This window comes from Pelobates fuscus, chromosome 3 (assembly GCF_036172605.1).
Source record: "Pelobates fuscus isolate aPelFus1 chromosome 3, aPelFus1.pri, whole genome shotgun sequence".
Lineage (NCBI taxonomy): Eukaryota > Metazoa > Chordata > Amphibia > Anura > Pelobatidae > Pelobates > Pelobates fuscus.
The window spans coordinates 69,299,055-69,323,977 of record NC_086319.1 but is presented as its reverse complement, the minus strand read 5'-3'; the positions used below and the strand labels follow the sequence as shown (position 1 = coordinate 69,323,977).

Here is a 24,923-nt window from a genome sequence, read left to right as displayed (position 1 = left end):
TTCAGAGCTATTTAATGTCTGTTCTAGCCTCGATGTCATTAATGAGTCCTCCTCTGTTTTTTTTATTAACTTGTGAGAAAAAAGCTTCCCTTTCAGGTTTAGAATTTTTCTTATCCCTTTTTAGGGTTCATTTCTCCTGTGTTTTGGAAGCCATTTCTTCAAAACCTTGTTTGAGACAAGGGTTTAGTTATTGTCTGGGAAAAGGATGTGGTTATTAAGGTAAAACTGCTCCTTAATTGGGATTAATAGCAGATCTGGCTAGTATGATTTCTCTCTTTTTTTTTCCCTTTCTCTTTCCCTCTTTCCTTCCCCTTTTTTTCCTTTTCCTTTCCCCTATCTTTCCCTTCCCTTCTCTTTCTCTTTTTTCTTTCTTTTTTCTATTTTCCCTCTTTTTATATATTCTCTTTCTTTTTATTATATATTTTTTTTAAATTATATTATGACCTCCTCTTTCATAAAACACTTATGCCACTTATCTGCCTGGATGATTTTGTCTCCGGTAGCGAATTCTCACCAGCTTTCACTTTCCGTCCGTCCGTGTGCTGCACCAATGCTCCAGATACCGGATGCCCTCTGAGTGTACAGCCACAGAATAACCTGCTCTGCTCCTCGCTGCTTCACCGCTTCACAGCTTCCCCACTCCGACGCTCGTACATTTGCTCCCCGCCACCCTCTTCCACGATCGACCTACGTAACTCCGCCCCCTCGTACGTGCACACGTGCAGACGCACCTACGTCATCCAAGGCCTACCATTTCTTAAAGTAGATACCACAAGAGTCCTTCTTAATGTTTAAACCCAACACTCTAAAAAAAAAAAAAGTGGGATAGGAAAATCATCTAATGTCTTAAAAAGGAATGCCTAACTATATAAATTATTAACACGGGTGTTCACTAAAGTGAGATTTCTAATCAAATTCTAAAAGTTTAAATATACGATCAAAATAGACATATTAAAATACTTTTCCAGGTCAGATTTGCTTCCAGTTTGGCTAATTTGATTTCAAATTTGAAATTCACTTGAACATTTTTTTGACAATCCCTGTAAGTGTGATTAGACACAGAAAAGATTTATTTACTTATTTTATATGCCCAGGTTCTGTGTTGTGGATGTGCTCATGTTTACAATATTTGCAATAAAAAAGCAATGTTTGTCTAGAACCAGTTTTAGCTCTTAATTTGAAGGAATTTGGACCTGAGGGAGATGGGTGTTCTGCCAATGTTCCTTGGAAGGTGTGGATAGCACCGGAATCTGAGCCCTGGAACATGCATGGAGTTTAGCAAGCCCATTGAGAAGCATATTGTGCATTAAGATAATCGCTGTACTTATGATTTGTTTGGTGCGGTAATGCTTTGGGCCAGATTGGTAAAACGGGCTGGTGGCCTAAATCTGCATTTGTTTAACCCCTTAAGGACCAACCTTCTGTAATAAAAGGGAATCATGACATGTCACACGTCATGTGTCCATAAGGGGTTAAAATCAACGAGCTGGAAAAGTGACAATGTTTAAAAAGAATCTGATGGTATATAGATACTAAATATTTATTTAAAAATGCTGACTTTTGCAATGTACCATTTCTATTTTTTATTTGTGTGAAATGTTTTCATTTAGCGATGGACTGGTAAATTCAATACTACTTCATTTTCTGCAGGTAGGTAGGACAGACTTTCCAGTCTGTGCCAATTACATGTCAGTCTCTTCTATAGAATTCTCTACTCTCACTATTTTTTTCCATTATAATTATTCTGCTCAAATGCCATCTTTTAGGCCATTTCATGAAATGTCTGTTATTTGTCCCTTAACTGCAGTGACATGCCTTTGCAACATATTGCTCTGGATGTGTTGACATGATGAAATTAAATACAGATATTAAAACCCATCTGCAAGCATTGCTATTTGCTTCCTACACACTGCAGAGGACAATCAGATATCTCTTCATCAATAAGTGTTTGATGTGCTTTAATATCTATCTGTCTGTCTGTCTGTCTGAATGACTATCTATCTATCTTTCATCTATTTTTCTGTCTATCTAAATGTCTGTCTAAATAACTGTCTACATATCTGTCTGTCTGTCTAAATGGCTGTCTGACTGTCTGTCTGTCTAAATGACTGTCTGTCTACACATCTATCTATCTATCTATTGTATGTCTGTCTGTCTATCTATATGTCTGTCTAAATGACTGTCTGTCTACATCTCTCTCTGTCTGTCTATATATCTGTCTATCTGTCTGTCTGTCTACATGTCTGTCTACATATCTGTCTGTCTGTGCCTAAATTACTGACTGGCTGTCTGTCCGTCTGTCTGTCTGTCTGTCTGTCTGTCTGTCTGTCTTCTCTATTCCTGGAAATTAGAACACTGATGTAAAACAGATTAACCCTCCAAAACCAGGCTTTGGTTTTCTCTTACTAGGGGAGAGTGTTTCCTATTCTGTGACGTACACTAGGGATAAAACTGGCTGTAGCAACTGCAAACCAAGTGTTCCAGGCTATTGGAATGTGAGCCCTATATTATATACTTAGAATGGTGGGCAACTGATATGCCACTAGTGGGACATTTTGCCTAAAATGGCCTTAATTATGCGTATAGACATAATAAATTGAATACCTATAAATAGATTAAATGCAAGACTAAAACTACTACACCTTACTCAATTAAACAATAGATTTACAAAATAACAATGTATAGATTTAATTTATAAATCCTTCGCAAGGAATACATTCTTCAAAATCAGTTATCTGATAATACAGTTACCATATACAGTGCTTTAGCATATTATCAAATAGATAAATGTACCAAGATATATAAAAGAGTGACATCACTGGGAATAAAATCCCAAATGGTCTTCATTCTAAAACAGAGCAAAGACAAATTCAGAACAAACTACCATCAACACTGACATGAGCTGTCAAATGAGAAAATGCAGAGATGTACAGTACATCCATTGAAATTCTAGTTATGGGGTGCTCAAAAGGTAGATCCCCAACTATTGTAGAACTTCAACTCCCATTTTTCCTGCTTTTCATGTCTGTAGAATGACAAGGCATCATGGAAGTTGAAGTTTTAAAACATCTGGGGATCTACCTTTTGGGCACCCCTGGTATAGTTCCAGGGCCGGTGCAAGGATTTCTGACACCCTAGGCAAAGATCCATTTTGCCGCCCCCTCATGTCACTCACTCACTGGCAGACGCACACACACACACACACACTCACTGACAGACACACACACACAATCATTGACATACATACACTCACTCACTGATAGACACACACACACAGATAATTACTGACAGACATACACTTACTCACTGACAGACACACACACACTGACAGTCAAACACTCACACACTCACTGACACACACACACAGGCAGACACTCACTGACATACATACACTCATTCACTGACAGACACACAAACACACACTCACTGACAGACATACACTCACTCACAAACACACACACACTCACTGACATACATACACTCACTCACTCCCTGGCAGACCCCCCATACACACACACACACACACACACAGGTAGACACTCACTGACAGACACACACACACACACACACACTGACAGTCAAACACTCACACACTCACTGACACACACACAGGCAGACATCACTGACATACATACACTCATTAACTGACAGACACACACACAGGCAGAAACTCACTGACAGACACACACACACTGACACACACAGGCAGACACTCACTGACATACATACACTTACTCACTGACACACACACACACACACACACACACTCTCACGGACAGTCAAACACTCACCTCCCTTGGGTCCAGTGTGGGGCAGCTCCTCACTCCTCCTGCCCGTTGTTTAATATGCCGGGGTTGGAATGATTTCATATTACGACTCCCAACATCACAGACAGTGTGCTAGGGAGGAGTAAGAGGCTGCAAGAACAGCCTCCCTCGCCGCCTGGCTTCTCTGTCCCCCTCTCCATAGGATAGGTCACCAACATATTTTGGCAGAGCAGGCACCTGCCATCAAAGTAAGCAGGTGCCTGCTCTGCCTTACCTAATACAGCTTTGGGGGCACCCTGAGGTGGCTAAATGGCCACCTCCTGGCCCCCCTGTGACATGGCTCTTCTCGGCTCCCCCTTATTCGGGCGCCTTGAAGAACGACCCGGCGCTTGGGGCGGCTCTAGAGCCACTTGCCAAGCACTGTGGCCCCAGTCAGGGGAATACAGCCCACCAGGAAACATCCCGGGGGGCGCCCCCAGCAGGCCGGCGCCCTAGGCAAATGCCTAGTTCGCCTAACAGTGGCGCCGGCCCTGTATAGTTCATATGTGTATATTTACAAATATTTATCTCTCTCATTTCTGCTTGAAGACATGCAGGTATTACTATTGTCCAATGAATACCTGGTGTGTCCAAGCACTGTAGGGAAAACACACATTGGTAGTATATTACTACATCTACCTGCTTTAGTATAGTTATGTATTTTTTGTGATTTGTAGAATCTCTGCAATATTCTTCATCTTTGTAAATATGCACATATAAACTTGACTTTTAGTGGATGTATATATCTGCATTTATTTATTTGACTTCATGTCAGTGGTAATGGTATTTCGTTCTGATATTGTTTACTCTCCATTTCAGCATGAGGACCGTTTGGAATTTTATTTCCAGTGATGTCATTATTTACCAATAAACATCTGGTGCATCCACTCATCTGTGTGATTGCAACACACTGATATTTATTGGTATATTTATCTATGTTGTAATTTGCTAAAGCTCTCTCTATGGTAACTGTATTATCAGTTAATGGATTTTGAAGAATGCATTCCTTGTATATGAATTTGAATTTAAATGTATATGCTGTACATATTATATAAATCTATTGTGTAATCGAGTAAGATGTAACGTGTATGGCGTTGTCCAGCATTTAATCTATTTATAGGTGGTCGATTAATGTCTATATGCATAATGTAGGCTATTCTAGTTGAACTGTCACACTAGTAGTGTCGTTCCACAATAAAAGTTTTCCCTTATGGCATGTCCTGTTGGCCACCATTATTGGTATATTTGGAATGTGGATGCTTTGTGTGTTCCAGGAGCACCGATATCCTAGACGGGTCTGATCTTCTTGTAGTGCACTGTATATTTTTTTCCATCTGGTATTATAGTGATCATGTGATAATGTGACATCTGTGAGTGGCGGGTTGGTGTGCTCGAACCAAGGAATCTGGTCAGGATTCAAAATATACACAGAAAAAAAATTGGGGCACATGTCTATAACATGCATTTCTTAAAGGGATTCTCTTGTGCCAGGAAAACAAAGCTGTTTTCCTGGCACTATAGTTCCATACAGTGCCCATCTCCATCACGCCTCCCTTCTTGCATGGTTAAAGGGGTTAAAACCCTTTAGTCACTTATCTGAATCCAGCGCTGATGTCCCTTGGCACTGGGCCAGGCTCCGTCAGCTGGTGGAGTGGATTAGGATTTCCCCATAGGAAAGCATTATATAATGCTTTCCTATGGGGAAAAATCTGATGCTGGAGGTCCTCATGCAGAGCATCAGATAACTGACCAAAGATCCTTTAAATCCAGGAAGTCCCTCTAGTGGCTGCCTGGTAGACAGCCACTAGAGGTAGAGTTAAAACAGGATAGTAATTATTGCAGTTTCTCAATAACTGCAAGAATTACTTTTTCAGGGTTAAGGGGCATAGGGCATTGCACCCAGACCACTTCAATGAGATGTAGTGGTCTGGGTGCCTACAGTGTCCCTTTAAAATATTGGTTATGCTGCATATTAAGGATGGACACACAACACCTTTTGTTTCCGTTTTTAAATGGCTACTTAAAATATATGGATTTAGTGACATCACATGCCCTTGGTAAAGTTACAAATGTTAAGAAAAAGCTGGTAGGGATTGGAACCACGAGAATATAGAATACCTGCAAAGATTTAAAAAAGATGGGTAACAGAGATGGAATGGGGAAGCCGTAAACCCGATTTTTCGCCTGCGTTGGTACATTTTTGTTAAAATGTATGTGTAATGCTACTTCCTTATTTATAATGTCATCGTCACATTCTGAATATCTGCTATCAAGTCAAGTCACACATCACTTGATTTTACAGAAACATGCTCCTAAAATCAATGATTTTTTTTTCTTATTTGAGTTAATCCAGTGCTTAATCATGCTAATTAGATTTGTTGTGTCAGAGCCAATTTACACTTGGCTATCTTTCGTCTTCCTTATTCTATTTATTCTTGCACAAAAATATTGCTTGTGGTATTTTTTTCACAAGTAAATGTTTCTCGTTATATGAAATTTAATTTATATATCTAGGTACTAGCAAAGTATTTCTATAGATTCATTGAAGATTTATGTAGCGATATGTAAGACAGACATACAGACATACAAATAGAGAGAAATTTAGGCACATGATGGGTGGTAATTCCGTTAACACTTTCTTGACAATGACTCTTCATTAAATATTATGTTTTCTAAAGAGCTTAGTCATTATTCTGCGTACATTTGAGATAGAAGTGATGAAAGTTTAACCTTCGGATACCACATTACTAGCTCCCACATTCACCTTGCTGCTCGGAGGAAAAGCTTCACAAAGCCATTTTAAAGCTTTCCATGATAAGTGAACTGGCTATTGACTTAGGAAATGTAATTAGAACTGGATGATAAATTGAGCAGTGCGTTAATGCCTTGCCCTGATGCTACACTAACCTCATTTAAAGTACAGCTTGGATGGTTTGAATAATGAGCCCCCAGGGCTTCAAGATTTATAGATGCCTTAAAATGATGTGATGGACTCAACATAAAAAAAGATATTTCAGCCCAGGAAAAATCTACATGTGTTTAACAGGTAGCCAAAGACAGTTTCTTTATATTATCGATTTATATCATTTTCTACCCGATCTAGCGGGCATTTAACCCTATCAGCATAATAAATGGATTTCTACAGAAGATATAAAAATAATATTAACAATGTATAGAGCTTTTACTTGTCATCTAGTTAAATTAGTTCTTTATAAAGTATGTTTTTCTCTGAATATTTATATCTATATATATATATATTTGTTAATTTATATTATTTCCTAGAAACTTGAGACACATTGATAATAATAACACTATAGTGACCTCCTTTTAATTAATATTGTGAACTTTAAGAACTGCATCTCACACAAGACACATGTTTCTAGGAAATGTTAATTGTGACTCAAGGATGGTTGATTAATAGACAAATAAAAAAGGTCTAAAACTAGATTTTTTTTTTTACTGAAACGTTTAAATTAGTTATCTAGTATGTATCAAGAGCTGATTTATTTTTTCCACATGTTTTCCTTTTAATCTTTCCTTTCGTTTTTAGTTTGAATTTTAAAAAATTGATCTTAATGAACAAAAAATTTTAGTTATATATAAAAAAAAAAGTTATGGGCAGAAAAAATAATAACAGATATGGAAAAATTATGAGCAGGAAAGGATTGCCAAAAAAAAAAGAAAGAAATTAGATAAATTGAATGTATTAAAAACTTAGCTAAATAAATAGCTAAATAAATGGATCCATCTCTGGCATGTCTGATGAAGAATTAAGAGTTAGGATGGATAGGCTATTTTATAGGTTCTAAAAGAGTCTCAGGATCCAGCAGGAAAATAAGGCTAAACCGTCAATACGCCCTGAAGGTATCATGATTTATGTAGGTCATTCAAGGAACTTTTACTAAGGTAGCTGAATCAGTCCATCCTGTCGACCCCTTCCCTGACACTGGTGAACCATATTCTCTGTGGTCTTTATCTCCACTACTTTGTCAGTTCAATCATAGGCCATAGATAGGTTTGATTGCACTGGACAAATAGATTTATATGTCCTGTATAAATGAATAAGCCCATGGCAAAAATAACAATTGAAGCATTAATAAATATAGAGGTTATTTCTACCTGAGAGCATTTATAACATTTTATTATGTAACATGTTCTCTATAACTGCCCTTGAAACAGTTACAGAGCAGCAGAGGGGCTTTAGCTGGGATGTAGGCTAGTTTGAGCAGGGTCCTCATCAACATCCTGTTCTTGTAACATTTTATAATTGTCTCATTTATTGTTAAATGTACCCATTTGATAATAATGTAAAGCTCTGCTGAATAAGTTGGCACTATATAAATGCCAAAAATAATAATAATGCATGCAAAAACAAATCCCATCCACTGGTTTATGTATGGAGGTGCCGACATTTGATAAATCAAATAGGCAATTAAGCTTATTCTTCTATTATTGTTTTTAAATTTGGACACTAGAAATTGTTAATACATGTAATACACTGTAGTGATTATGGTGTTTAGAGTTTAGAGTGACTTTTATCCAAATGCCAAATTTGGCAAGTGTTGGAAATGCCCCATACGCCAGGCTCTAATGTAAATGCTTATGCATCGTAAGCTGGCAAATCTTAAAAGATCAACTGCTTTAATATAAAAAAATAGCACATATAAAATATATATTATAAAGAAAAAATAGCATAAAAATAAAAACCGGGGTGACACTCTAGCTGTACAAAACTGAGATTCCTTAGATCTTTTTCTCTGATCTTGTGTTATTCTGCGATCTACTTCCAGCTAACCTCAAGCTCATAATTTAGTAAAACCAACTCTGCATTCAGTCTGCAGTCAAAATTACACTATTGCATACATCCCAGTACTGAAATCAATCATGAAGCATGAGGTGTAATGGGTGTTTCAAGAACTATTTCTGACATGCCTTCCCGCTAACATGCTTTAAAGTTCATACATGGCTGTGCAATGGCACACATGTAGTGGTCTAGAACCTGTTGGAGATACATAAATGTTCTATTATGAGCTTAATAATAGATCAGGGTGGTGCAGTAGACTTTGCTTACCTAGATTTCAGTAAGGCTTTTGACACTGTTGCACATAGAAGGCTTATCAATAAACTGCAATCTTTAAGTTTGGATTCCAATATTGTTGAATGGGTAAGGCAGTGGCTCAGTGACAGGCAACAGAGGGTTGTAGTCAATGGAGTATATTCGAAGCATGGGCTTGTCACCAGTGGGGTACCTCAGGGATCTGTACTTGGACCCATTCTCTTTAATGTTTTTATTAGTGATATTGCAGAAGGTCTTGATGGTAAGGTATGTCTTTTTGCTGATAATACTAAGATATGTAACAGGGTTGATGTTCCAGGAGGGATAAGCCAAATGGCAAATGATTTAGGTAAATTAGAAAAATGGTCAAAGCTGTGGCAACTGACATTTAATGTGGATAAGTGCAAGATAATGCATCTTGGACGTAAAAACCCAAGGGCAGAAAACAGAATGTTTGACAGAGTCCTAACCTCAACATCTGAGGAAAGGGATTTAGGGGTGATTATTTCTGATGACTTAATGGTAGGCAGACAATGTAATAGAGCAGCAGGAAATGCTAGCAGAATGCTTGGTTGTATAGGGAGATCTATTAGCAGTAGAAAGAGGGAAGTGCTCATGCCATTGTACAGAACACTGGTAAGATCTCACTTGGAGTATTGTACGCAGTACTGATCTCCAGAAGGATATTGATACTTTAGAGAGAGTTCAGAGAAGGGCTACTAAACTGGTTCATGGATTGCAGGATAAAACTTACCAGGAAAGGTTAAAGGAACTTAACATATACAGCTTGGAGGAAAGATGAGATGGGTTATGATAGAAACATTTAATACATAAAGGGAATCAACACAGTAAAGGAGGATAGTATATTTAAAAGAAGAAAAATCTACCACAACAAGAGGACATAGTCTTAAATTAGAGGGACAAAAGTTTAAAAATAATATCCAGAAGTATTACTTTACTGAGAGGGTAGTGGATGCATGGAATAGCCTTGCAGCTGAAGTGGTAGTGGTTAACACAGTAAAGGAGTTTAAGCATGCGTGGGATATGCATACGGCTATCCTAGCTATAAGATAAGGCTAGGGACTAATGAAAGTATTTAGAAAATTGGGCAGACTAGATGGGCCGAATGGTTCTTATCTGCCGTCACATTCCATTTTTCAATGTTTCTATGTTTCTATGTCATCAGCGAGCTGCACACTGCCAACAGACATAACTGCTTCTCATTTGCAGGCAGAGCACGGCGCTGGAATAAGGTGAGTAAAACTTTGCTTTAAAACACTCTTTGAGCATTTTGGTTGGGGAATTGATATATTAATGCCAATATGGAATTTTTCTATCTTAAACAAAAAAAGAGTTGGAGAAACCCCTCAAAAGTGTATCGCTTACTAAAAGAGCCTGCAGCATCCCTTGCTTATGTCAATCATTTATTTTTTTTCTAAAAAACAGTTTAAACTACTGACCTTTTTATATACAGATTTAAATGTAATCTTGCACATAATTTCTGATAAATTCCTACAGCAGGCTGTCAATATTCGTGTTTTTTTTAAATGCTCTGCATTAGAGTCATGCCTGGACAACCAAGATTGGGATTTTAAATAATTTGCTAAAGTGAAAACAAACAGCATATTTAGTTAATTTTATCATATTGGCAAATGTATCTATACTATTTATTGATTTTGACTGTCATCTTAAATCAGAAAACATAGATTTACCAGTTTAACCCTAAATGTTGTACTATTTGCTTTCATTTTAATAAAACGTCTTCACGTTTTTCTCTATTTCTCATTTGGCAAATAAGATTTAATTTTAATAGAACGACTGGAATGGTGCTATTTTCATTAAAATTAAACCCTTTAATGTGTAGTAAACCCTCTTTTCCTCTTCAAGAAAATCATAGATTATACATTTCTTTTGTTTTTTTAGAAGAAAGTACACCCTCTTTGAATTATATGGTTGTACATATCACTACATAATAACAATCATCTGTTAAAATTAGGTAAATACAATTTCACATGAACAACAACATGTAGCATATTACACAATTTTATGATATATTTAATAAATCAATATAAAGCTAAAATGGAGAAGCCATGTGAGAAGAATTAAGTACACACAATGATTCAATAGCATTGTAGAACCACTTATAGCAGCAATAACTTGAAGAATCATTATTTGTAGGACTTTATCAGGCTCCCGAATTTTAATTTTGGCCCTCTTTTCTTTAAAAGATACTTTCAATTCATTGAGTGTTGCTAGCATTTGTTTATGCACAGCTCTCTTAAGGTCCCGCCACGGCATTTCAATCGGGTTGAGGTCTGGACTTTAATTGGTCTATTGCAACACCTTGATTCTTTTCTTTATCAGCCAATATTGTAGATTTGCTGGTGTGATTTGGAATCATTGTACTGTTGCATAACCCAATTTAGGCCATGCTTTAGCTGTCGGACAGATGGCCTAACATTTGACTCTAGAATACTTTGGTAAACAGAAGAGTTGATTGTTGATTTAATGAATGCAATGTTCCCAGGTCCTGTGGCTGCACAACAAGCCCATATTATCCCCCTCCACCACTGTGCTTAACAGTTGGTATGATATGTTTGTTTTGATATGCTGTGTTTGGTTTTCACCAAATGTTTTGTTTTGCATTATGACCAAACATGTCCACTTTGGTCTCGTCTGTCTGAAGTCTTGTGGTTTTGTTCAGATGCAACTTGGCAACTTGATTCCTACTGGCAACCCTTCCAGCAAACCATACATGTTCAGTTTTTTCTGATTGTTTCATTTTTTTCTAATTGTACTGTCATGAACTTTAACATTTAACATGCTAACTGAGATTTGTAGAGTCTGAGATGTAACTCTTGTTTTTTTTTTGCTTTTTTTTGGTCTGACCTTGGGGTGTATTTGCTGGGACTCCTGGGAAGATTGGCAACTGTCTTGAATGTTTCCACTATTGAATAATCTTTCTCACTGTAGAATGTTGGCCTTTAAATTGATTGAAAATGGTCTTATAACCCATCCAAATTTGATGGGCAGCAACAATCGCTACTATAAGATTGTTGCTAATATCTTTCATTCTTGGCATTGTGGTAACAACCTCATTGAAAACTCACAATGCACTATACTTATGTACCTGCTATCTTTGTAACTAAGTCAGTTCATCTTGGTGAATCTAGATAATTAATTTAAGAATAAACATGATATATGTATCATACATAATGCCCACAAAGTAAAACATCATCTAAAATCACTTCCAAACGTTAAGTGAATGATGCTTCATTAAATTTACAATATACATTGTACAGTGTACACTGTGCAGTGTGTGTTATTTGCCAAGCTCTCTTTGATAGCTTATCTGATTTGTCCAGTAATAAATATCACTGTACCTCAGGGATCAGGGTATTTTCTGGACACCAGCAAAACGTTCCTATTGCTTCTTAGACACCTTATAGAAATTAACACAAGCCTGAAGCTTGATAAAGGTGCAGGATGTGAGCTGAAATGTTGCTGTACCTCTTCCTGAACTAAACTGTCTTTTGGATATTACTATGTATGCCCAAGTTTTCTGTGTTTATTTAGATTGCTTGGAACTCGCCTCTCCCTACTTTTGTGCATCATAGTATAAAATATCCTGTTACTGAGCGTGTGCAACCCCAATTTGGTCTACTAAACACCTCATAGGTATTCGTTAAAGGCAGCCAAATTAACCCATATCATGCTGTAATCAATCAGACTATATTATGACAATTAAACAGAGAACACTGATATTCTATCAGTTGACAATATTTTTACACAGAACAATGAATAATGCCCACTGGGCCAGGTAATTAATGGGGTGCCAAACTCATTGCCAACAGGTAATGAACTCACTCTTTTTTTTCTGCTTTAATTCATATAGCAAGTGGTGATGCAAATAAAGATCAAAGTCCATGCAGGAGCTTTCATCCGGATCTTGAAATGTTATTAAAGAAACAAAATACAATTAATATGCAAATTCAATTGCTTCTTTGGGAGATCTGGAAAATAAAAAAAAAACGTGGTCAGAGGAGGAAGTAAAGCCTTTATTTCATTGATGCATATATGCAAAGTTAAAACAAGGAACGGTAGAAGTGTTTTAGTTAAGCATCCTATATGATGCAATTTTAGCAGTTGTAGCTATCTGTTAATCTGTAGTGTGATATTTTAGTTATGTGCACCCTTTCTGTTCTAGGTGGAGAGATCCATGAAAGATTCACTTCATGAAGTTATGACCCAGGCTATCAATGCTTACACTGAAACTCTAAGAAAGGAGTGGGTTTTACACTGGCCTGGGCAAGTGGTCCTTGCATCCAGCATGGTACATTGGACCATGGAAGTATCAAAGGTAGTTTTTTTTTTTCCAATTTGCAAAAAGTAATTTGTTAAATAAGTTTCAAATCATTTTAATATTCATTTAACAATGTCCCATGTGCTATTTAATTATGCTATGTTAATATTCATTTAAAAAAATGTTCCCTGTACTCTTCCTGTAATTATCACTTTAACCCCTTAAGGACACATGACATGTGTGACATGTCATGATTCCCTTTTATTCCAGAAGTTTGGTCTTTAAGGGGTTAATGCTAAACTTTCCTTTGGAACTGTCACGGTAATATACCCCAACACGCAGGAATAGTTCACAGTCAAGAGACAAGAAACAGTGTTCGTCTTACCGGACCTTAGAATGGCCGGACTAGGACGAGAGAAAGACAGAGTCAGAACAAGCCGAGGTCAAGGGAACTGAGAGACAGCGTAACGTAGAACAAGCCGAGGACTGGTACACAGAGGACAAAACAGCGGATAAGCAAGCAAGGATAAGGAGAGAGCGGAGTCAGGAACAAAGCCAAGGTCAAGCACCAAAAAACCAACTGAACGATACAAGCACTAAAGGGAACTGGACAGAAACCACGATAGGGCAACGAGCAAGGGGAAACAGGTGAGTATAAAAACCCTAAGGTTCACTTTGATTGGCTCCTGTCATATCCACGCCCCCAAAACGTGAGTGAATGGGGAATGTGGCCTGACAGGGGCCAATGGGAGACTGATTCTAATTTAGTCTCCCACTGTCCCTTTAAGAGCGCGCCCGAGACGCGCGGCGCGCTCTTAGTGTCGGGCGGGACATGTGACCGCTTCTCGCGGTCACTGCCCGCCTGACTGATCCCATCGTTGGCTGAGCCGCGCGCGGCTCGTGCAGGAGCAGGACCGCGCGCGGCGAGAAGGGAGGACCCCGGCCGGCCCCTGGAGAGGGTAAGTACCGCTACAGTACCCCCCCCTGAAGACACGCCCACCGGGCGGGAAGGAGCAGGCCTGGCAGGAAAACGAGCGTGGAAAGAACGCACAAGGCGAGGAGCGTGAACAGCGTCAGCGGAAATCCAACTGCGTTCCTCAGGCCCATAGCCCTTCCAATGTACCAGATATTGGAGGCGACCCCGAAGCAAGCGAGAGTCAATTACAGCCGCCACTTCAAACTCCTCATGGCCCTCCACCGAAACTGGAGGAGGAGGGGGGACATGCCGAGTAAAACGGTTGCACAGGAGGGGTTTTAACAAGGAGGTATGAAACACGTTAGGAATGCGTAGATTTTTTGGAAGATCCAATGCATACGAGACAGGATTAACCACATGCAAGATACGAAAAGGACCAATAAAACGAGGGGCCAACTTCATAGAAGGCACACGAAGACGAATATTGCGAGTAGAAAGCCAAACCCGGTCTCCCACCGCATAGGATGGAGCCGCCCTGCGATGCTTGTCAGCGTGAACCTTCTGGCGAGCAGCTGAGGCCACCAAAGAACACTGAACCTGCTCCCAAGTATTACGTAGACTAGCCAAATGTTCGTCCAGAGCTGGCATGCCCTGTAAGGAGAATGCAGCTGGAAGAACCACGGGATGCCGGCCATACACAACGTAAAAAGGGCTGTTACCGGAGGATTCATGAGCAGCATTATTACGAGCAAACTCAGCCCAAGGAAGCAGGTCAGCCCAATTGTTCTGATGGTGGGACACGAAACAGCGAAGATACTGCTCCAGAGATTGGTTGGCACGTTCAGCAGCTCCATTAGACTGGGGGTGGTAGGCTGAAGAAAACGAGAGGGAGATACCCATCTCTGCACAAAACGCTCTCCAGAATCTGGAAATAAACTGGCTACCCCTATCGGACACGATCGAAGTGGGAATACCATGCAACCGAAACACCTGCCCGGCAAAGATAGAGGCAAGTTCCTTGGATGATGGCAATTTGACAAGAGACACAAAATGAGCCATCTTAGAAAAACGATCCACAATCATCAGGATGACAGTTTTACCATTAGAGGGAGGTAATTCAACAATAAAATCCATGGATATATTGGACCATGGCCTCTCGGGTATGGGCAACGGATGCAACAACCCACAGGGAACTCTGTGGGAGGACTTCATACTGGCACAAGTGCTACAGGCATTAACGTAATCGGTGACGTCCTTGCGCAAGGACGCCCACCAGAAATATCTAGAAACTGCTGAGACTGTCTTAGAAATACCAGGGTGTCCAGCAGTTCTAGTGTCATGATATAATGACAAGATGTCTCGTCTCTCAGGTATATCAACGAATAGCTTATCAGCAGGCCTCTCCTCAGGAGCCAAGTTTTGTTTAGCCTGAATAGTCTGTAAGAGAGAAGACGAAATAGAAAGAACAGTAGTCGCTATTATTCTGTCAGGCGGAATGACAGGGGTAACATCGACCTCGAGTTTGTCAGTAGTCTCGAATTGTCTGGACAGAGCGTCAGCTTTAGTATTACGATCACCCGGTCTGTAAGTGATTATGTAATTAAAACGAGACAAAAACAGAGACCACCTGGCCTGCCTAGAAGACAATCTTTTTGCTTCACTAAGGTATGAGAGGTTTTTGTGATCCGTTAAAATGAGGATAGGATCCCTGGTACCCTCTAGCAGATGTCTCCATTCCTTGAGCGCTAAAATGATAGCAAGGAGTTCACGATTGCCTACATCATAATTCCTCTCTGCTTTGGACATCTGTCTGGAAAAGAAGCCACAAGGGTGTAACGGCTTTTCCGGTGAATCTCTTTGAGACAAGATAGCACCTACCCCTATCTCAGAAGCATCAACCTCAAGAATAAAGGGCAGTGAAGGGACAGGATGCTGTAAAACAGGAGCAGAGGCAAATGTAGCTTTCAAGAATTCAAAGGCCTCGAGTGCTTCTGGTTTCCAGACATGAGTATTACCATCCTTCTTGGTCATTCTGGTTATAGGCGCTACAATGGCAGAAAACCCTTTAATAAAACGCCTATAATAATTAGAGAACCCCAGAAAACGCTGAATGGCTTTCAAACCCTGGGGCAGAGGCCATTCCATAATGGCAGACAGTTTCTTGGGATCCATACGAAAACCCTTGGCAGAGATTATATAACCCAAGAATTGGACTTCAGATTGATCAAATGAACATTTTTCGAGTTTGCAATAGAGACCGTTAACCAGAAGAGTTCTCAACACTAATTTAACATGCATGTGATGAGTCTGTAAATCATTAGAATAAATTAATATGTCGTCCAAGTATACTATAACGAATGTATGTATAAATTGACGTAGGACATCATTAATAAATTCTTGAAAAACTGCTGGGGCGTTACAAAGACCAAAGGGCATCACAGTGTACTCGTAGTGGCCACTCCTGGTATTGAAAGCAGTCTTCCACTCGTGATCCTTTTTGATACGTATGAGGTTGTAAGCACCCCTAAGGTCCAATTTAGTAAAAACTGTGGCCTGTTTAAGCCTATCAAAAAGTTCTGTGATCAAAGGTATGGGGTACGCATTTTTGACGGTGATTTTATTAAGGCCCCTATAGTCAATACAAGGCCTTAATTCGCCATCTTTCTTAGACACAAAGAAGAACCCAGCCCCTGCCGGGGAAGAGGATCTTCTTATAAATCCCTTCTCTAGAGATTCCTTGATATATTCCTCCATAACCAGATTCTCCTGAGGAGATAAAGGATATATTCTCCCTTTGGGAGGCATCGTACCAGGTAATAAATTAATTGCACAATCGTAAGGCCTGTGAGGTGGCAATCTTTCAGCCTCCCTTTTATCAAAAACAGATTTAAGAGACAGGTACTGAGAGGGTATGACCGTAGGCACGGGAGGAATATGAGTAGAATTCAAAGGGGTGACTTTAACAACACAAGACTCTTGGCAAGAATCACTCCAAGAAACTATTTGTCCTGACTCCCAATCAATGGTGGGATTATGAGTACGTAACCAAGGATACCCTAACACGAGGTGAGAGGAAGGAGAAGTAATGATCTGAAACCGAATGGTCTCAGAGTGTAACACCCCTGTAGACATATGTAGGGGAACAGTCTCATGTGTGATAATAGGAGAGCATAATGGTCTACCATCTATGGCCTCAACGGCCAAGGGTGTCTCCTTCTCTCTGGTGGGTATGTTATTCTCCTTGACAAAACTGGAATCAATAAAGTTTTCGGCCGCTCCGGAATCAACCAGGGCTAGTATATTCCCTGCTATGCAGTTACTATCAAGGTGCAGGGAAACAGGAAGAAGTAGCTTATTAAGAGGCAAATCTGAGGACTGTGATGTCACACCCAAGGCCAGTCCTCTATACGGTCTTAGGTGCGATAGTTTCCCGGACGCACGGGACATTCTTGTCTCATATGACCCCTCCTACCACAATAAAGACAAAGTCCCTCCTTTCTCCTATAAAGCTTTTCAGCGTCGGTAAGTTTAGCAACCCCTAACTGCATAGGTTCCTCCTCAGAACCTTTAGATCCCTCGGGAGTCTCAGCTCTAGGGGAGTTAAAGGGAACAAAATGTCTATTTCTGGACCTGGTATATAACCTGTCACGGATCCTGTTATCTATATCGATAAGATAGTCAATCAGGTCCTCCAGCGGTACAGGGAGGTCCTTAGCTGCTACCTCATCTAAGATAGTATCAGACAGACCTTCCATAAAGGCAGTAGTAAGGCCATTATTAGTCCAATCTACCTGTGAGGCAAGGGTCCGGAACTGAATAGCATAATCGGCTACAGATTTAGATCCTTGCTTTATTCTCATTAATGCCCTGGCGGCATTTTTTGACCTTTTAGTCGTGTCAAATGTTCTACGGAACGCTGTGAGGAAGCTATTAAAGTCGTGTACCATAGGCCCATTAGCCTCCCAAATAGGATTTGCCCATTCTAGTGCCTTATCCGTAAGCTGGTGCATAAGAAAACCCACCTTAGATCTGTCTGTGGGAAATGAACGTGGGTACATTTCGAAGTGGAATTCTACTTGATTAAGGAATCCCCTACATGTCTTAGCGTCCCCTCCATACCTAGGTGGCGGGGTTAGATGTGCAGAAGCATTAGACATATTAGCTGTGTCCGGTATAGGGTTTACAGGAGGCGTAGGTACAGGTACCGGAACAGATCTGGATAACAGTGTCTGGATGGCTTGAGCCATTTGATCCATACGGTGATCCTGTTCTGCGAATCTAGCCTCATGAGTGGCCATCTGTTGACCTAAACCTGCGGGGTCCATGGCCCTATCGTAATGTCACGGTAATATACCCCAACACGCAGGAATAGTTCACAGTCAAGAGACAAGAAACAGTGTTCGTCTTACCGGACCTTAGAATGGCCGGACTAGGACGAGAGAAAGACAGAGTCAGAACAAGCCGAGGTCAAGGGAACTGAGAGACAGCGTAACGTAGAACAAGCCGAGGACTGGTACACAGAGGACAAAACAGCGGATAAGCAAGCAAGGATAAGGAGAGAGCGGAGTCAGGAACAAAGCCAAGGTCAAGCACCAAAAAACCAACTGAACGATACAAGCACTAAAGGGAACTGGACAGAAACCACGATAGGGCAACGAGCAAGGGGAAACAGGTGAGTATAAAAACCCTAAGGTTCACTTTGATTGGCTCCTGTCATATCCACGCCCCCAAAACGTGAGTGAATGGGGAATGTGGCCTGACAGGGGCCAATGGGAGACTGATTCTAATTTAGTCTCCCACTGTCCCTTTAAGAGCGCGCCCGAGACGCGCGGCGCGCTCTTAGTGTCGGGCGGGACATGTGACCGCTTCTCGCGGTCACTGCCCGCCTGACTGATCCCATCGTTGGCTGAGCCGCGCGCGGCTCGTGCAGGAGCAGGACCGCGCGCGGCGAGAAGGGAGGACCCCGGCCGGCCCCTGGAGAGGGTAAGTACCGCTACAGGAACATGAATAAAATACTAGCGGGTCATAAAATCTCGGCGTAAACTGTTTTAGAACTTTAGAAATTGCAATTCTAGAACAGGTTACGTTGATCAACACCTTCCCTTGTAAGACTGAGTTTACATGGGATACATTTAATTATATATTGCATAGCAAATCTAATCTATTAAGCTTAATTTATCCACTCTGCTACCTGTTCCAATGCTGATCTTCACTCATAGTTTTCCAAGAGGACTCTCCCTCTGAAGCCTTATTCAGAAGTCTATTTGGTTTTAAGTACAGCATTCTAGCTGTCAAGAAGGGCAGATAATAATGGAGGACTGTGGGCACACTTTAGGAATTATATATGGGTATGTTACAGTAATTAAGGCAAGCATCGTTTTAGATTACAAAGTATTTTTGATATATAACAAAAATGCAATTTCCTTCTGACAGATGTAGTAAATTCATCATTGCACAGAAGTGCATATGTTTACTATTGTAGAAGAAATAATATAGATTTTAACAAATGTATATGCTTTGCAACTACTTCCTGCTTTTTGGTTGGGTATTTGTAACACCCATGAAGAATCAAATTATATTGCTTTGAATCTGAGAGAATGTGCTAAGCGCCACAAGCATCTTTGGGGAGAGAAATGCTATATACGAATAAATGTTATTACAATGTCCATCGAATATAATAATTTCAATATAATGACATAAGTGTGATTCATGCAGGGATTCACATTAAAAATTGTGCAAGGAATTGGTAAGGAATGTGTACATACCCAAACAATTAGATATATTAGTTTGGTTTAACCGCCGAGAAAGATTAATGCCGGAGCTCGATCTTTCACAGCGGCCCAGATCTGTCCTCATGTCTCTCCATGGTGCCATCATAACAATGGGGAAATAAGGAAAGTCTGCAGGACCACCTAAGTCAGTGGAACCTCTTTAATCACACCCTTCCCTCAACAATATCTGACTAATACTTCGGGGGTGCCCGTGCAACCTTCCTAGCCTGAAACAGGCCTTGAGGGTAGCTTGTAAAACATCAGATTGTCCTCTAGAGGGGCCCATGGAGAAGCCAAGCTAGATGCTGCTGATTAGTGCTCTGTACACAAAAGACAATCTGCTGGAGATGAATACCGCCCTTCGCACACCAATTCAAGTGGATCCCCAATCACTCAGACAGGACAATTCAGCAAGCTGCCTAGTAGCTGATTGCGACAACATCCTGGCAACACAGCCACCTCAACCTCCATAACCTATCTGAACAGAAGGAATCAACCACAATCATATTCAATGGTCTACTGGGCTGTGAACCCAATGCAGAGATAGAATTAGTCTGCTTCCACCATGCATTAAGATCTAAAGGCCCACCAGAGTGCCCCCAGAGAGATATACACCATATACAGCCTTGCTGATTTTAGGCTGAAGTAGGAGATCCATGCGTGGAATATGCTAACATTTACTTTCTAACTGACTATACTCCAATTATTCCCAGTCCTCTCTCCAGGTCCCAAAGCCTCTTACCAGAGCACTATCTTCACAAAAGATCAGGAACCGCTGGCCTATCCCTATTGGACTTGTGGTAATAATCACACTGGATGGACCACAGGTCGAACACATCCACAATGGCTTTATAGAGCTTGCAAACTCTATCCAGCTTCCACCGCTTAAAATTAAGTGGCCATACTCCACTGGACTTTTATCTGTCAACCCAGCTGGAGAATAATTTTTGGAGTAGTTAGTGTTTACAGCTTTACTGTAATTTCAGTATTGTTGCTTTCCATTACATGTCAATATAAATTATTATTATTAATATTTATATAGTGCCAACTTATTCTGCAGCTCTTGCAAAGTGACCCGCAAACATAATAAAGAGGACCTGATTTCTGATTTTTGTCCTAACAATCTATTGTCTGAAGCTATATTTTGACTCTATAGTTATAGACATTTTGAGTGGATATGTATAAATAGTTTGGTTTTATACTTCCTTTGCATTATAGTAAATTTCTCAAACAATGTTTATTTGTGTAATGTTAGTTTAATTATTCTACTTTTATTTTGAAATAAATGACAAGCCCACATATCAGTGCGTAATCTTTTTAAAATGGTTCAAGCCTGGCATTCCTTTCTTGAAACGCTCTTCATATAAAGCTGCCAACGCCCTTTGTGCCAATTAACAGCGTTTGCAATCGTGCCACAACAGAAAACTCTCCCTGATGTGCAAAGGAAATATCAGAGAAATATTAAGGCTGCACTAAATCTTTTGTGGAATAATTGGATGTCTCTGAAATAAAGGCTATTAGATAGACGTACGTATGTAACTAAACTAAAAGAATATTTTTACTTTGATCTGGTCTGGGTGACTTTGTATCTAATGTAGGTGCACTGAACCATGGGAAACTTTAGAGGTAGTTGTCAATTAACAGACAATTCAGCAAATGTGGAAAAAAGGCATCACGTAACCTTTGACCTAGAAAAAATACTTTATTGAAGGAAATGATTCTGCGATTTTATGAAGTTCGAATGCTTGTTCTGCAGTCCTAGTTAAGGACATTAAAATAGTTTTGCTATTAACCTGTAAAGAGTCTAATACCAGGTTAAATAAATAATTATTTTGTGCTAAACATGCTTTAGTAAAGTAGCAGACATGTTTTATACTATTTTTAAGTTGACATAATTAATTTAGCTACATTTATTCTTTCGGGAGAATATGCCAAATTCTCTCATTCTGTATTAAACGGTTGTATTAAAATAAATTATTTCTCCACCTTTCCCCTAACCAGGCACATGTGAGAACAGTTACATATTTGTCTAGTAATTCCACTTAAAACTTTCATTCAACAAGGCCAGTTGAAGTAATTATTCCATGTCAAATTATTATCCAATGCAATAAAATACATAATTAACTACCCCATAACCACTTCAGAAACACTAGATTACCCATGGCACAACAATAATACAACACATAACAATGAGAAAATATTGAGAAATGTTTAGTTTCTAAGATCTTTGTTTAGAACAGGGTTTGCAAACTACCAACCTGTGGTCCATTTGTGGCACTATATCCACCTTTATGATGGCAACAGATTTACCTTCAGACCCCAAAATATTGCTTAGTTGGCATGAGGCAGGGGCATCATTATATGGGTTGGGGGGAGCTATAGCCCCAAATGTGGGTCACTATAGCCCCAAATCTTTGGTCTGAGCTCTATACATCTATACATCAAGGATAGAGGGGCAGAGACCTTCTTGTTTATCTGGAGTTCTGTAAACATTATTGGAGTTCTTTGAGCTCCTCAACTAGCATGTCACGTCCTTAACCCTTTTCCTTTCTGTGTGGTGTTGTTAAGACCCTTTCTTCTGCTCAGGATGGGAGGGCATTTTATTACTTTCATTAATAAATTTATTATTGTGGTTCAGAGAGGGAAGGGGCTATAGCTGGCAAGGAAGAGAGAGGTGATAGATGAGAAGGAGAAAACTGAGAGAAATACTGAAGTGCTAACGGGGGAAAGAAGTAAAAAGATTAAAAAAAATGTATACACAAAATCCAAGAAAATGCCACATTGCCTACACATACACTACACTCAAACTGCAATTAAACACTGAGCCTCCACATATTGTGAAGCTGTGTATGTATGTTTGTGCTTCTGTGCACCTGTCTGTGCCTGTCTGTAGCTCTGTCACTGTATGTACTGCCTGTGTATGTGTCTACCTTTATGTGTTTGTCTGTTTACCAGTTTGTCTGTCTGTGCCTGTGTATGTCTACATGTGTGTGATTGTGCGCACTTGTGCATGCCTGTGTATGTTTGCCCATCTGTGTCTATGTGCATCTCTTAATAACTGTAAGTGTGTCAAACGGTGTGTTAAGTGGTGGCGTTGGGGAAGGGCCATGAATTAAGCTTTAGGTAGGCGTCACCAAATAATTTTTGGGCTCAAGCTCTATGTACTTGATCACCCTAGCATAGCCTCTGTTTACCCCTCCGGTCGGTTGGCTGTTCCTCTGCTACCTCCGGCATTCCGTCCACCGCAACATGCTTGCATGCATCGGGCATATATATGGGACCGAATGAGATACCGAATTCGGCTTTCCCGAACTGAACGTGGAATTTGGTAAATCGAATTCGGCGCACCGAGATTATGTCAGAGATCAGAAAAGAAAGGTCAAATACCCTCCACGATTGATAATCAATTCCAAGTGAACTTAGACCAATGACAGGTAAGACATGTCTATATATACTTACCTCTCCCATTCCTTGTTGCCCTGTTGTGGTTCTTCTTAGCCCAATAGCACATTCTTCTTGTATCCTTACTGCTATTTATTTCTGGCTCTCATTTATTATTATTCCTGTCTTTTATGATCCTTTGACCTCAACTTGTTTAACGTTTATCCACATTTCTGTACCCCTTTGACCTTGACTATTCTTACTGACTCTGTTTGTCCGTTAGCCTGGCCATTCTAAAGAACGGTATATGGAAAGTCTATTTATTGTGATTCAGCTTCTGCGTTCTTGTTCCACCTCATCCTGACATTATCTATGTCTGTGTATTTGCTTTTGTGTGTATTGGTAAATGTGTGCATATATGTGTATTAGTGTGTATATATGGGAGTGATTATTTTTGTGTTTGAGTGTGAATATGTGTGTATGTTGGTGCAGATCTGTGAGTTTGTTTTTAAATCTGGATTTGTGACTGTGTGTCTAGGAGTACAGATCTTTGTGTGTCTCTGAGAGTACCTATCTGTGTGTATGTCTGAGAGTGTGTACCTGTGTGTGTCGGTTTCAGGGAGTAGGGATCAACACCCCCATATGAGAAGTTGCCTTGGCCTGGGGTAGCAGTAAAAACAAAGATAAAAAAATAGTACACATGGAAGCCATGGATAGGAATAGCTTGAGGAGATACTCTATAACTGTGAATACTGGATTGTAAAACCTGCTGTAATAATTGTTTAATACTTGCCATTCAGTTTTACACTTATGTGATTAGAGATTATACAAATCTAAAAAAAAAGAATGAAAGGTAGATGGAATATGTTCTGTGAAAAGGAGGAACTTTTGATTTGGGGACATTGAAGAACTGCATGCATTGGTAGACATCCAGGTGTCAGGATGCCGCGGGCAGCTGCGAGGGCAGGCTGCAGTCCGCTCGCGGCACTCACCCTCCAGCCGTCCGTAGTCCCCTTCTCCTCGTGTGCTCGGCGAGCGGCATCCTCCCAGCCTCGGATGCCGCCTGCATCTTCCTCTTCGTCCCCCAGCGGCAGCATGCATGACGCTGCACGCTGGGAGACCGCCCAGTTTTGTAAACGCCGGGGTCAGCCACCTGACCCGGCGTTAAAGGCACAGTGCCTCAATCACAGTGGGAGGTATAGATATCTCCCACGTGTGATTGTTAACTCTGATTGGAAATTATCCAGTCAGAGTTAAGCAATGGGTTTAAATACTTACCTTTCCTGTCTCTCTCTGCCCTGTTGTGGTCTTTGCTTTCTAGTATTGCTGTTCTACTTGTGGTTCTCTCTGGTTTACGTACTCTCTGGCTTGTTTATCCGACCTTGTGACTTTCTCCTACCCTTTGACCTCGGCTTGTCTCTCGTTATTCTGTCTTCTGGTTCCCCTTACTCGGCTTGTCTCCTGACTATTCTTTGTGTGCTTAGCCCGGCCACTCTAAGGTCCGGTACTGCACCTCTTCTGTGTGTGTGTGTTAGCGTGTTTTGGTTCCCAGAATCGTGACACCAGGCTGGTATATGACTTAATTTACTCTTATGATATAGAACATGATGTGTGAAAAACTGAAAGCGTGGCACAAGTAGGTAATTAGGAGTCAATTGGGAATTAGGAACTGACTGATAACATCAAAGCT

General features: G+C 40.3%; 1 protein-coding gene across 1 annotated transcript in view; it reads left to right on the top strand.

Annotated features, from left to right (window-relative positions):
• Nucleotides 1-24,923, top strand: part of LOC134601623 (dynein axonemal heavy chain 3-like) — an 875,684-nt gene that overhangs the window by 319,558 nt on the left and 531,203 nt on the right. The window contains exon 25 of the mRNA XM_063446141.1: nucleotides 13,070-13,222. Coding sequence (XP_063302211.1) covers nucleotides 13,070-13,222 — 153 coding nt within the window. The remainder of the gene's footprint in view (nucleotides 1-13,069; nucleotides 13,223-24,923) is intronic.